The following is a 14,641-nucleotide window of genomic DNA, read 5'->3' on the forward strand; positions in this document are numbered from 1 at the left end:
TTTTTTCATTTTTATTTTACTTGGTTGTGATGGATAAGATCATAGTTGTCACGGCGCCAAGGCGAACCAAGGCGGTGGAGGGTTGTCTAAGCGCTTAGGCGAGAAGGCGACCAATTGTTATTTTTTATTTTTCCTATTTTCTAGCATTATTTAGTAAGCTATATATACCTTGTATCATAAAAAATCAAGATTAAGCAACATCAAGTTATTAAAAATCAACATTTAGCCATATTAAATCATAAAAAATTAACATTAAGTCATATTAAGTTATAAAAAATCAAAATTTTGAGAAATGCTTTGGTTCTATAATAAGTTTGACTGATCAAATGATATTATTTTTACATGAGACTTTTTGTATCAATAATAATATAAGACCAGCTTTCCAACAAGTCTAAGATTACTTAAATTTGAGTTGTAATGACAAAGTTATGCTCTGGTCAAACTTATTTTTAAGTGCGCGAATGCTATTAAAATCGCATGAATGAAAATAATTTTATGGATATCAAAAAAAAAAATTTATTTTACAGGACTTTTGGTTTTTAGCAATGTTTTAACATGATAGAATTTATAAAATTTTCATAATTAAGAAAAACTCCAGCATTTAAAAGTTGAAAATCGCCCCTATAACCAAAATCTAGTTTTTCTTCTTGGACTGGGGGGTTGACTTTTTATCCTTTTAGAATTTTATTTTTAAACTATTTTTATTGGATTCAAATAGGGGGTATTTGCTTATTTATGAATAATATCTTAAGTATTTTGGCATAAATAAGTGCCAAAACACAAGGCGGCATGTAGTGCAATAAGGCGACTGTCGTCTAGGCACCAGGCAAATCGCCTGGACGCCTAGTCGTCACCTAGGCGATGCCTTGACAACTATGGATAAGATAGAATCTTGCATGAATAAAACTCTTTTCCTTACTTTGGAAAGAGTTTTAAGTTTTAACCTTGTGAGACACCTATTATACCTATTTAGTTAAGATAGAGTTTTATATAGGAAGAACTCCAATTACAGGATGTTTCCTATATTTTTGTTTTCACTTCTTTCCTACTGTAGTTCTGTTTTTCAGTTTCCATTTAAAGATGAAAGGCTTTAGAAAGCCAATATGATTTTTATAATGGAAGAAAGCTTTGCTTCCTCAAGCACCGTGGTGATTCAGCAGGTGGGCTGGCTGTGATTCCAGCCTAGGCCTAGGATGGTGAACCCCATGTCATATCTGCTTTCCTTTCATCTTCATTATCTTTCTAACATGCTGAAATACAATTTCTGTTTCTGCTGTCAATCCTCAATTGTGAAACTGCCTCTCCGCAAAGCAAGGGTAAGACTGCATACATTATGACCCTCCCCAAACGTGGCCGGAGCCTTGTGCACTGGGTACGCCAGACTTATCCTATCTCCACTAGGATTCTTCATTAACTGATGATCCAACCATTGGATGTACTTGATATTCTGATACAATATTTACCTAAATATTCTAAGCCTTTTACCAGCTTTGGGTTTAATTCTGATTTTTGGTTGTTCAGTTATTTAAATTCTCTTATTCTGGTTCTATAATTCTGTTACGAGATTCCTTATTTGGATGGAATTCTGTCAGATCTTAGAATCAGGCCATCTGATCTTGGTGAAACTTTGGTATGTCTATATTAGAATAGTATTTGACCGGATTTTCAATCATATCAAATTCTTTGATTCTGTGTTATTTTCTTTTAATCCGGTTCCTACTTTCTTGCAATTCTGGAAGTTTCTATTAGTTTCTAAACCCTAATGCCCTAGAAGATTAGAACCACATTAAGTATAGGTCAGAACCATTCCTGCAAGTGATAAAAGCTTAGTATGTAAAAAGTATTGTTACCACTAATCTCCTACGAGTTAATCAAGCTTAGAATGAAAAAAGAATTCTTCCCCACACACAAAACTAAAATACCTTATAATAGCTCCACGCAGTTTGATCTCCAATTTTGTACGAAAGAGGACTGTCACTGCAAAATGCAAGCTTCGACGTGGAGAGATATAAAATTCCCATAACTGGACCAGCCGATGTGGATAAGTAGCATGCATAAGAGTTTTTCAGTTGCTCCTCAGGAACAGTCTCAAAGGTCTGTCTGAAGATTTTCTCATAACCACCTTCTGCTATAACTTTGGTTCCCTGAGCAATCCTTCCCATGGCAGCATCGGCTACACTAGGTGCTGTTTTTACTGATTGAGAAAGAAAGCTCATCAATACAAATAGCATTCAATGAGGAACCTGCTGAGACATGGCAAGTGAAGAAAATGAAGAAAAAAGGGCACATGCCAATTTTCTTTTCTTTTTTTTTTTGGGGGGGGGGTTTTCTTTTTTTTTTTTGGGGGGTGGGGTGAATAAATAATATATTAACAAAAGAACAAGGGAAACAAAAGCGGGGAGGAGAAGAAAGGGGGGGTGGAGAACATTGCTACACAGCCAAAGCTACAACAAAGCGGGGGGCAAAAGGCAAAAGCCAAACAGCTGTCGGAGGGGGATCAAAAGGAAAGAGGGCAAACCCCAGGAAACAACAATGAGCCTGTTCCTCGGGGAATCCCTTACAGGGCACACTAGGAAAGCACAGAAAGCTTGGAACCAACATCGAAGAAGATGGAATTCCAAATCATATAGATTCAGAGTTGGTAGTCCATCTTCGGAGGTTCCGCTCCATCCAAATGTGATTGATGGTGGCACAAGAAAGCAAGTTTGCTTTCAGAGTCACAAATAGTGCTACCAACAAAAGTTATGTCAACCCAGATCCATTCATGCCTAAGGGAATGGACAGGCCTCTTGGAAGGCCAACAAAACCGAAGGACACGTTTTCATATGGAAGAGGCAAATGGGCATAAGAAGAAAAGGTGATTAACATCTTCAGAACTATTCCAACAAAGGCAGCAAGCAGAAGGAACCTGAACATGCCTATAGATTAAGAAAGACTGGGTAGGAAGACAGTTGGAGAGAGCACACCAAGTAGTGAAGGAGTGGCGGGGGATGTGACCTTTGAACCAAATAGTGTTACCCCACTGAACTGAAGGGCCTCTAGATCTAACAAGATCCCAAGCAGAAGGGGAGCTAAAGCGGCCGGTCGAGGAGAGGGACCAAAGGAATCGATCACCTCTTCCACGATGGCCAGGGGGGACGGGGGGAAGAGCAGATCAGAAATGAGAGAGAGGAGGGGGTGGACACAGGTGCCATTGGAAAGGATGGAAGCAATTGGGGAATCTCCAGGGAGGCTAAAAGAATAAATATATCTGGCTGAGACCAGGGAAAGAAGAATGCCTGCAGAATGCCAGGGATCAAGTCAAAGGGAGGTAGAGTGGCCATCTCCTATCGAGATGGTGCAAAGAACTAAAGGTCTCGCTAAAAGGATGTTGCGCCACACCCAAGAGGCATCAGGGAGGAAGAGACAATCAAAATCTTACGCAAGAGGGAGGAGTAAACCCAGGAGACCCACTCTTATGCTTAGAGGTCAGCTTCCAAATATGCTTGAGAATGCCCACAAAATTGGCATCCTTAATCCCACGAAGGCCCAGACCTCCCTCCACTTTTGGAAGGCAAACAAAGGACCATTTGATGGGATGAAGGAATTTGGCAGATTCAACTCCTTTCTAGAGGAAGGAACAAAAAAGTGATTCAACCGCCTTGATGATGGACTACAGGATAGTAAAGATGCCCGACCACATAAAGGAAGCAAGATCAGAGAACTGATTTGACGAGCACAAGTAGCCCAACATAAAAAGAAGGTTTCCTTTCCAGAGTTGAAGCCATTTTTTCATAAGATCAAGTAAGGGGGAACAATAGCGGGTAGACGACTTGGAGGAAATGAGGGGAAGACTAAGGTATTTGATCAGAAGGGAGCAAGCCAATTAAGAGGAGGAGGCTATATCTGGAGGCATCAGAACACCAGCAATAAAGAGATGAGATTCAAGAAGGTTGATGGAGAGACCAAAGATGGATTTCGAAGAGATGCAAGGCAGACATAATTGACATAATGGAGGAGGGATCAGACCTGGAGAATATCATAATGTCATCAGTGAAGGCAAGATGAGTGAGATTGCATATAGGGAGGGGGAGATGATACGAATGTCCGTTTTAGAATGAATGGATCTGGAGAGGACTTAGAGAGAGAGAGAGAGAGAGAGAGAGAACAGGAAGGGGGAGAGAGGACATCCTTGGTGAATTCCCCTGGAGGAAGGGAAGTAACTAGTAGTACTACGACTAATCAAGACAGAGAAGGGGTGGAGAAATGCAGAAATGATCTAGTGAACAAACATTGGGGGAACAAGCATCTGAAGCAAGACTTCCGAGAAGAAGTTCCAGCTAATGGAATCAAAAGGTTTATGAATATCAATCTTAACAAGGGGAGTAGCCAGTAGGAGAGTGTGATTTCCTATCAAAACCTTTAACAATCTCATGGCAAAGAATGATGTTGTCAGAGATACTTCTCCCAGCAATAAAGGCAGATTGGTTTTGACTAATAAGGGAATCAATGACAAGCTAGAGATGGTTGGAGAGAATTTTTGCAATGAATTTGTAAAGAAGATTGCAAAATAGAGATGGGCCGAAGTCTGACAAGGAGGAAGCACCTTCTTTTTTGGGGATAAGGCAAAAAAAGGTTTGTTTCACACAACTAATTTGGCTAGGAGTGAGAAAGAAGCTATGAATAGCCAGGACGACATCCTCTTAATGATGTCCCAACATGAGTTAAAGAATCTCATACTAAAGCCATCAGGACCTGGAGCTTTATTGGGATTGAAAGAGTGGACAACAACCAAGATTTCCTCGATTGAGGGGATGGCTTAGAGGTTAGGCAAAAGATGGGGGGAATGAATTTGTTGAGCTGGAGATTAGGAAGAGAAGGAGGAGGAGAAGTACAAGTGGGGTTAAAGATATCAGAGAAGTAACTAATAGCCTCAGCTTTGATGCTACTAGGGGAGAAGAGGAGGGATCCATCTCTGGCCGAGAGAGGGTTGATAGAATTGGCGTTGGATCTATCTTTGATAGAGCGATAAAACTAAGTGGAGTTAGAATCACCAAGCTCAAGCCATTTGATCCTAGACTTCTGCCAGAGGAAACTTTTTTTTTTAGCTATGAGGGAGGAAAGCTCAGAAGAAAAGAGCTTTTCCTCAGCAGCAAGGGAAGGATTGTGGATATCAGTTTACAGGTTGGCCTGGATGGAAGACAACTTGTCTCTACAGGAGGAGACAAGAGAAGAGATACTGCTAAAGGAGATAGAGTTCCAAACTTTAATAGCAACTTTGACAATTTGAGCTTCCTAGAGAAGGAAAGAATATGGGAGGAAAAAACATAAACCAGGATATCTCAGGCAGATCTGACAAGGGGGAGGAAATCTTGGTGAGGAATCCACATCTCAAGGAAGTTGAGGGGTTTAGGGACAAAAGAGATATAAGGCTGGATAAGAAAGGGGATGGTACTACGGTTCGAGATACCAAGGAGGTCAAAGGAGGTATGAGAAGAGGGAAGGAAGAGAGCCAAGCCTAGTTGAAAATAATTCTGTCAAGCTTATAAGAGAACCTATCCAAGCCGCTCCTACGGTGTAAGGTATGCTTGATACCAGACCATCTCAGGTCATTGACCGCTAAGTCGTCCAGGCAATCACTGAAGGCGTCAATAGAGGGAGTGTCAATGGAAGTGCCCCCCAACTTCTCATGACTAAATCTAACAACATAAAGTCACCACAAATTCCCCAAGGATGTTTGCCAGCAGTGTTCATAAAAGAATGGAGGTCATCCCAAAGAGAAGCTCTATTGACAGCACAATTAAGAGCATAAATCACCAAGGAGGAAAAGCTACCATTGGAATCAGAAATGGAGGGATGAATAGCTTAAGGGGAAGAAGAGATCACCGAAACAGAGGTTTTGGTAGGGTTCCAAATGACCCAGATCCGGCCATTGGAGGTGGAGTAGTAGTTGTAGATAAAGGACCAAGAGGGAACAATGCTAGAAACAAAACGAGAGGCATTGGATTCAAGACCTTAGTTTCCAGGAGGCAACAAAGATCCACAAGCACAGATTTGAGATGACAATAGATATCAGCGTGCTTAGCCAGGTTGTTTAAACCACGGACATTCCAAATGATCTAGGAGATTATTGGAATGAATGAAGGTGGGGCAACTGACGCTCCAGGGAGAAAGTAGCAGCAATAGCAGTATCGGTAGACTTGTTCTTACAACGCCTGGGAAGCTTTGCTATATCAGGTGACAGTGATTGAGGGAGCTGTGGAAGACAGCCTAGGAAGCTTCTCTATATCAAGTGATAGGGGCAGGGGAGTTGTGGGAGACAATCCAAGAAGCGTTGCAAGAGCTGATGGCAGGTGCAGCAGATGCAGAGGAAGCTTGTTGAGCAGGCGAAGAAACCTGGGCAGTCAGGAGGACTACAGCAACCTCAAGGGCCAAGGAGGAGGAAGCAGCCGTAGACAGAGGCCAGACGGTTGAAGAAGTGTTGTTCATAAGAGGAGGATCGATTGGAGAAGAATCCAAAAGGGGAGCCGAGGGCCTAGAGGAAACTGAAGGAGAGTGCGAGAAGCCTATAGGGATGCTAGGGTCATCGCGGACGGACATAGTACTAGAACTGGAGGTTGACAAGGAACTGCCAAGAGACACAGTGCCAGAAGAGACCATCACAGTACCTGTAGAAGAAAACGGGAAGGCATGAGGCCTAGCTGGAAGGGCCAAGCAAGATCTAGCAAGAATAACCGAAGCAGAAGTGATGCCAGGATAGGGGTCAGGGTTGACAGGAAGGTCAGGTGAGCGGGATGAAGTTTCGATAGATGTAGGGTTAATGGAGTGGTTAGAGATGGTCGGGTGGGTGGACAGGTTTAAGGAATAGTTACGAATTCATCCAAGAAGCGGGTTAAGAGAATAGGTTGTGGTTGGGTTGGAAAGATTATAATTGTATAGGTAATGGGCCGGGTTGGTGGAAGGATGAGTGGAAGGTGGGAGAGTGGGTTAAGGATGGATTAAGTTAAGGTCAAGGCGATTCGGAGGGTTAAGAGAAGATTGAGCCGGAAGGAAGGAGATCCTTCTCGAAGAGGGGCAAGGGTAAAAGTGGAGGTAGAGAAGTAGAGGGAAAGTTGATGCGGACAGCGGCATTGGTGGAAGGGATTTCAGAAGAAAATGGGGGAAGAGGATCAGGCAGGTAGGAGATGGAAGGGGAAATAGGAGAAGAAGCCAAAAGGCCAGCAAGTAAAGAAGGTGATGTGGACTGGTCAAGCAACAGGAGGTGTTTGCAATAGGCGGCGGCAGGTCGAGGTCCTTCTCTTCCATTTCTGAGTCAGAGAGAGTTTAAAAGACCGAGAATCTGTTGGATCCAGCGGTTAATAACCAGTTAACATCCAATGAACCAGCATTGGAGGCTCTGGAAGCCATCGAAGGATCTCGCAGGAGGCCAGAATCTGGCAGGTTTGAGATTGGTCACCGATGACGTATAGCGATATCTTTGTCTACCACGACTGGAGTCTCAATAGGAAGGACCAGCCTGAGGCTAGGGAGGGGAGTATAGAGGCCCCTTAGTAGCTGAGAAAGCTTTGTTTCCATCACGAGAAATAATCTTCTGAGCAATTAAAGAAGGATCATTGTTGGTACCCAAGGCTTTTAGAGCACAAAGCTTATTTTGGTGACCGAAGACCTGACAAATGAGGCAATGGGGAGGAAGCCATTCATAGATGATGATACCCTGCAAGAAATAGAGACCTTCTTCGTCTAAAATAGAGGTGGAAAATGGAGTAGTGTCCGCCGAGATTTCAACACAGATTCTCGCGAAAGCTAGTCTGTTTATTTTCTTAGTGTGAGCATTGGATAAAAGGGGGTCGCCTACAACAAGAACTGACGATACATTAATCCTTTCTCACACCAGAAGTGCAAAGGGAGATTAGGTAAGGTAAACCCAATAGGGACGGAGCTTAGATCCACCTTGCTGAGTTGAATATGGTGGTTCCATTAGCAAAAAAACACCCTGGCTTTCTCCTTACTTGCCAGGGGCCCCCTTCAAGGGCAGTTAGCTTATCAAGCAAGTTGGAGAAGTTGAAAATGAATAAGCCATTCTCAAGTAAAGAAGTGAACAAACAGCCTCAGATCTTCCATTGCTTGGAGAGTGATGCTTTGACAAAATTGAACGGAGGCCTGCTGCCTAAGAAATGGCCAATGAGGCAATGCTTCCATTTCGATATCTAAGAATCTAACAGCCCCGCTAGGAAAACGCCTACTTTCCTGTCATTGACCAGAGAGGAAGGGACAAAGTTTGAAGGAATACCTTCCTTAGAAGGTGAAGGAGAAGGAATGAAAAGGGAGGCGAGGGGTTTGGGTGCAGGAGGAGGGGAGGCTAGGGAGGAGGGAGGACAGGTTGGTTCAAAGGAGGGGGTTAAAGGAGGGAAGGGTATTCCGGTGGTGGAACCCACCGAAGGAGGGGGGCATAGGAGGTTCCAACATTTTACCAACGTATGCCAATTTAATAAGTTCTTTACTTTAAAAAATTAGATATTCAAAGAAAAGTTTAAAAAGGACCCATTTGATCCCTCTAGTACCGATTGGAGACACTCTTATTTAGGCCGAAAGGATGTGTTCTCTTATAAAGTTATATACTAGTCGAATCAACAGCTATACCGAGCGAGAAGCCTAAGAGAGAGTGCAAGGGGTGCTGGTCGACACCTAACTAGTTCATGCATGCCGACAAGGCTTATTGACTCTCGTTTTCGAACAACAGCAATACCAGACTCAAGGCCTTTACCGATGCTTATTGGGAAGGTTCTGTTGATGATTGACGCTCTACTTCTAGTTATTGAACTTTCCTAGGTGGTAACTTTGTTACCTGGAGAAGTAAGAAACAATTTGTGGTCTCAAGATCCAGTATTGAGCCGGAATACTGTGCTATGGCTCAAGGATTTTTTGAGCTTGTCTAGCTCAAGGTTCTACTCAGTGATCTTGGGATAGCTACTGCTGGTCCTATGTGCTCTACTGTGACAATAAGGCTACCATCAGTATCACTCATAACCCAATTCAGCCTGACTGGATGAAGCATATTAGATTGACTGGCATTTTATTAAGGAGAAGCTGGAAAAAGGTCCCATTTGTCACCTTAGAGAACAGTTAGCTGATGTGTTCACAATGTTCACAAAGGTTTATATTGTAAGGTCCTTCATCCTCTACTCTGCAAGTTAGGTATGCGTGAGATATATGCACCAACTTGAGGGGGAATGTTAAGGTGTATAGGTACAAATGTATCTAGGACTGTGACTCATCTTTATGCTTGCTATGATCCTAATCTCTTATTATAAATAAAGGGGGCCTCTGTCATATTAGACAAGCCAACTCTAATTTTTATTTCAACTGTTACACATGTTAACCACAGGACTGATACGAGGTAATGTCACTAAACACTCAGCCACAGGACACAAATAGCAGGATAGATCCTTACCGTCAGCAGAACAGAATGGGCTCTAAAAGCTCAGGAAAAAAAAAAACAATGAACCGAAAAAGCAACTTCACCAACTCAGATGTAAAACCTCTTCCAGTCAAAGGTAGAAGACTTAGGAAGCACTAACACTTCAATGCTTTAGTCAATGCCCATTCTAATGGCTAGATCATGAGATATGAAAGAAGTTCAAAATTAGAACGTAAGAGTTCAGAAATAGAAACTTAATACCTCAAGATGGCCAAGAATTATAGTGGAAGGTCGCTTAGGACTAGAGGAATAACATACCAAAAGTAGGACTCAATCAACTGGTTGGAAGTTACAAAATCACCATAGAAGATTGCTGTCCAGAGACCAGTATAGCAAGTGCCACAGGAAAATATTCTCTCTCCAACACCAGTCCTAGTTGGTGGTTTAATGGAACCTCTTCACACTTTCAAACAGCCACAATAATGGTGGAAGAAGATGGCCAGGATACCCTCAGATAATTTTTGCTTCAGGGTGCAGTAAAATAGAAACTAAAAGTGAAAGATGGAAGAGAAGAAGAAGAAGAAGGGGGGGTTATGACCAAGGCCTCTCACCTATGGCCTTGGTCAACCTCTCACTAACCAACGTATCTCACTGTTTCATACAGTCCATGGCATAAACCAATTTCACAATCAACTTCAATCATGGGTATAGGCACAATGACCCTTACAATATATAGGTGCTTGTAGCACTCTAACAGAAAATAGAAAGCAAATAAAAGAGGCCACACATATAGTTGGAGCCTTGTACAACAACAAAGCCTTATCCCAACTTAATGAGGTCGGCTACATGGATCCAAGCAAGGGCAAAGAAGAGAAAAGGTAAAAGTTAAGGGAAGCAAAAGACGAAAACAGTAATGAAGTAGAACACAGCTAGATGGGGTCCGTCACATGCATCCTAGCCCTCTAATCTGCTCTATTCAATGCCACACTTGAGACAAGGTCTAATCTAAGTATATCTTTCCTCACAACTTCCCCTATGGTCATTTTTAGCCCCTCTTCCCAGCTCTTTTAGATCCCTCTATCTAGATCAGATCACTTCTCCTTATTGGGGTATCAGTAGGCCTCCGTTGAACAATACCATACCACCTCAAACGACCTTCTCGAAGCTTACCACGGATTGGGAAACTCCCAAATCCGCTCTAATACGTTCATTCCTTATTTTATCCTTCCTTGTTTTCTCGCACATCCATCTTAACATCCTCATCTCTACAACACTTAGCTTGACTATTTGCCACTTCTTGACTGCCCAACGTTCCACCCCCTACATCATAATTGGGTGTATGACTCCTATAGAATTTTCCTTTGAGCTTCACAATGACATGTCGGTCACACAAGACTCCTGACGCACCTCTGCACTTCATCCACCCTACTTTAATTCTATGTGACACATCATCATCAGTATCGCCTTCTTTATTAATGATTGATCTCAAATATCTAAGAAAGTCACTTTGGGGGTATCTCTTTCTCCTCAATAGGCACCACATCGTTACCCATCGTAGTATGATTAAACGTACACATCACATATTCCGTCTTTGTTCTATTTATCTTAAATCCTCTTGATTCCAAGGTAGATCTCTATCGCTCTAGTTTAGCATTGAGCCCTATATTTGTCTCATCCAATAAAACAATATCGTCAATGATGAAACTTAAATAAAAGGAAAGAAATCTTAAGATCTAAGTACTATCTACTTAAAAATGAGAATAGAAACTTCATAAAATAGAAACTACCCTATTTTCGTGTAGGATTCACGTCCCTCCTATTTGGGCTTATAGAATGGGGCCGTTACAATAGAAAAAGCCCCCAAAATTACTTAGTCCATGACACATATTTATTGAACCACGGGCTCAATTTGGACCTAACTTATTGAACCAAGGGCTCAATTTGTCTCAAAAACTGCAAACTCAAATCAGAAAATTGTTCTTCTTTCTTTGATTTGCATCAATTTGGTTCTGTGTATCTCAGGCTGTATCTAAGGCCATCACTGGTGGATTTCTGGAGTGTTTACTTCTGTGGATTCAAAAGTGCTTTGTTGTCAATTTTGCAAGGATCTGGTGGATTTCAAATTGCTAATCATGTGGATTCCCCGTAGTCCCTTCTCCCATCTTCCTCTCCACTCATCTTATCAAAACCAGGCCAGTTATATCTTATTTTCATTTTTGCACGTGCTGTTTGCCTCTTTCTTTAGTTAACATTTGCATCAATTAATTACTGATCTGTTAGTTGATATATTCAACCATTCTTCTACAGTCTTCTATCCTGAATGTCTGTTCTAGTTCTGTTTTCAGTACTGCCTTTTATATCTGAGATATTTTAATCGTTTTAAAGAATCAAATCTGAAGTATGCTTTCTTCAAATCTTAATCTTTGTTTACTGAATTAATTTCCCAAATCTGATGGGGAAATAGTATTAATGCTTCAGTTCTATATTTTCACAAAATCTGATCATTCTTATATTTCTGTTTGCATAATTAAAGGACTCGCTATCGAATTCTGGTTCCTTATAAGAATCTCAGTTTCATGCTTCAAGTGAAACTCTTCATTGAATTCTAATCTGACTATCACTATGTTGTGAAACTTTAGGGGAATATTCCCCTTCCCCATTAGGCCACTCAACCAGAATTGTCTGGCCACCAGACCTGATTCAAATGCAATTTTCAGACTTCCTAAATCTGGGTTTTAGGTCCTAATCGCTGCGATTCTGATTTACTGGAATTTCTGAACCCTAATCCTTAGTTGACTAAATCAAGTTTCCTCAAAACACTAAACCTTAAATTATGCATTTGATGCATAGATGGTTCTAAGGAAGCCATATTAAGCAATTGAAAACTAAAGAGGTACGAGAGATATTAGGAGCTCATGGGCAAGAAGTGGCACAAACAGGTCGTACATAGACTTGATACCGGGAAGCAGTGATGCTTTTTCTTGAAGAATTTATGGTAAGAGACTATTCAACTTGTGATGCTACACAAAATAAGTTTGTCATCCATAGTAACCATATCATAATGATTTCATATACAGAAAACTATTTCTTGGATTTTTATTTTTCCTTTAGCACTCTATTTCTAACATCATACTCACTATACCAACTACCAAGTGCCTGATCTTTCCTCAGTAGAGCTTCTGCTTGACATTGCGGAACACATGGCTCAGTGTCATCCAAAAAATGAGATCCATTCTCAACAGAATCATGTCTCTATGCTTCATTGAATCAAAAATCTAGGTTTTCCATTATAGGTAACAGTTGACATGACTTCCAAGAGTGAAAAGGCAAAAAATGACTCACATATTCCATCCAATTTGTTGAGAAAAGGTGTAGTCGAGTGTTGAGAGGGAAAGGCAAGAATGAATTAAAAATAAAAAATAAATAAATAAATAACTAAATAAAAATAAAATAAAATTCTTCAGAGAATTTCACACTGAATGAAGTGAAGTGGTGAAAACTCATTTAGAGTGTGTTCCATTGCCAAATTGTTGTAGTTCGAGCACAAGTAGATCAGATTTTTGGAGGTATAATAGTTGGCGTAATTACAATAATTTAAACCTTCCTCTGTACAGTCACGTCATAAAATTCAAATCCATTTCTTTAAGCTACACAGATGCCGCAAACGGAACCATCTAATGGCACAAGCACTCACAAATGTACGCATGATCAAATCAATGAACACAGAAGCCAAGATCCGTTCAATACTAAATTTTGAAACTCAAAAAAAAAAAAAGCAAGTCTGGAATAGAATGCATCAGAAATACAACGGACAGGCACCAATAAAAATATCGTTTGAAATAGAGAAACTTACAATGTTGCCACATGTTTCCAGCCAGATCCTCCGCCCTCTTCGTGGTTTCTCCCACCTTCTTTCCCCACCTCCCAAGCACATTGCGAACAGTTTCCATCTTCTCTGATCAGAACACGAACTTATTAAAACAAACAGTAAAGAATCTCCAAAGACCGCATTCAATTCATCCTTCGATTTAGAAATTCAGACCTATAGAAACATTTTGAAAAGGAAGGAGAGATGCTCACCCTTGATGGACGAGGAAGACGACAGCCCGGAGGAAGAAGAGACGTAAGGATTGGATTCAGGAGGCATTGCGGTGGAGAGATTTTCGGGAATAGCAGAAGGTTTTTGCGACCTATTTGTCGAAGGATCGCCTTGCGATTGAGTTCCCATCACAAGGGTATCCCAATTCTCCTGATTAGTAGCAGCAGCGGGAGGTGGAGGAGGAGGAGGAGGAGGAGGAGGAGGAGAAATATCTTTCGGATCGAGTTTCGGGTACGGGGCGTAATCCGAGGAGTGCTTGCCTTCGCTATCCGATTTCCTCGTGCCGTTTTGATTGCCTTCTTCTTCTTGTTGTTGGTGATCCATCTCCACTGGAGTTTCGGATCTCGAGAAGATCACTGATGACATTCCTACTGATCACTACTTCTCTCTCTTGTTGCCGTCTTTGCATTATTCTCTTTTACTTTTGTTTCTCCAGGAAGGATAGTGAGAGTCGAAGGAAGGAATGAAGGAGCAGGAAAAGAGAAGGAAAGATTCTGGTTGTCGAGGTTATTGGAAGTTTTGAACTGCCTTCTCCAGTCCTCCACTCCTCCCCTCACACATCGCTTAACGTCTCTCTGTAGTGTAGTGTGTGGTGTATGTAGTGTGTAGTGTGTAGTGTGTTTTTCCCCAATCACTCCCATTCGCCGACGTGCGTCATTTGGGAACGGTTATCGAAGCGGGAAATGATTCCAAATAATTGGCTTACTGTGGTAATGGTGCTCTAACACTTTTTCAACTGTCAGATTCAATCTCTAGTCGCAATTCCGTTGCGGTCCTACGTATGGGTGTCAACTGGTCGGGCCGGTCCGGTTTTGATCGGGCTTAATCGGACTTGAAGACTTTTAAAGGTTGCACCGTGTCTGCCCATTTAACTAATCGGGCTTAGTTAGTGAGGGCATGGTACACTTTATATTCGGTTGGTTGGTCTCGGGGCTATAATCGGGCTATTAAAATCAAGACTTAATCGGGTTTTAGTCGGATCTTAATCGGGCCACGAACATGTTTAATGTTAAACGGGCGTAACCGGTTTTAAACGGGTCTTCTTTAATATTATTGAGCAACGACGCCGTGACGGACGATGGGGTTTGGTTTCCTATTTTTCATTGTCTAAATCTGATTGTGGTTGTTCTTTTATTTGTTTTAAA

At 41.6% G+C, this 14,641-nt stretch overlaps 1 protein-coding gene across 1 annotated transcript in view; it reads right to left on the reverse strand.

The window, feature by feature from the left end:
* Window positions 1-14,078, reverse strand: part of LOC122066548 (GEM-like protein 1) — a 30,752-nt gene extending 16,674 nt beyond the window's left edge. The window contains exons 1-3 of the mRNA XM_042630366.1: window positions 13,478-14,078; window positions 13,251-13,352; window positions 1,923-2,194 (exon numbers count right to left, since the gene is read on the reverse strand). Of these exons, the coding sequence (XP_042486300.1) occupies window positions 1,923-2,194; window positions 13,251-13,352; window positions 13,478-13,862 (759 nt within the window). The 5' untranslated portion in view covers window positions 13,863-14,078. The remainder of the gene's footprint in view (window positions 1-1,922; window positions 2,195-13,250; window positions 13,353-13,477) is intronic.
* Between the last annotated feature and the right edge of the window lie 563 nt (window positions 14,079-14,641).

Source organism: Macadamia integrifolia, unplaced genomic scaffold (assembly GCF_013358625.1).
Source record: "Macadamia integrifolia cultivar HAES 741 unplaced genomic scaffold, SCU_Mint_v3 scaffold2457, whole genome shotgun sequence".
NCBI classification, from domain to species: domain Eukaryota; kingdom Viridiplantae; phylum Streptophyta; class Magnoliopsida; order Proteales; family Proteaceae; genus Macadamia; species Macadamia integrifolia.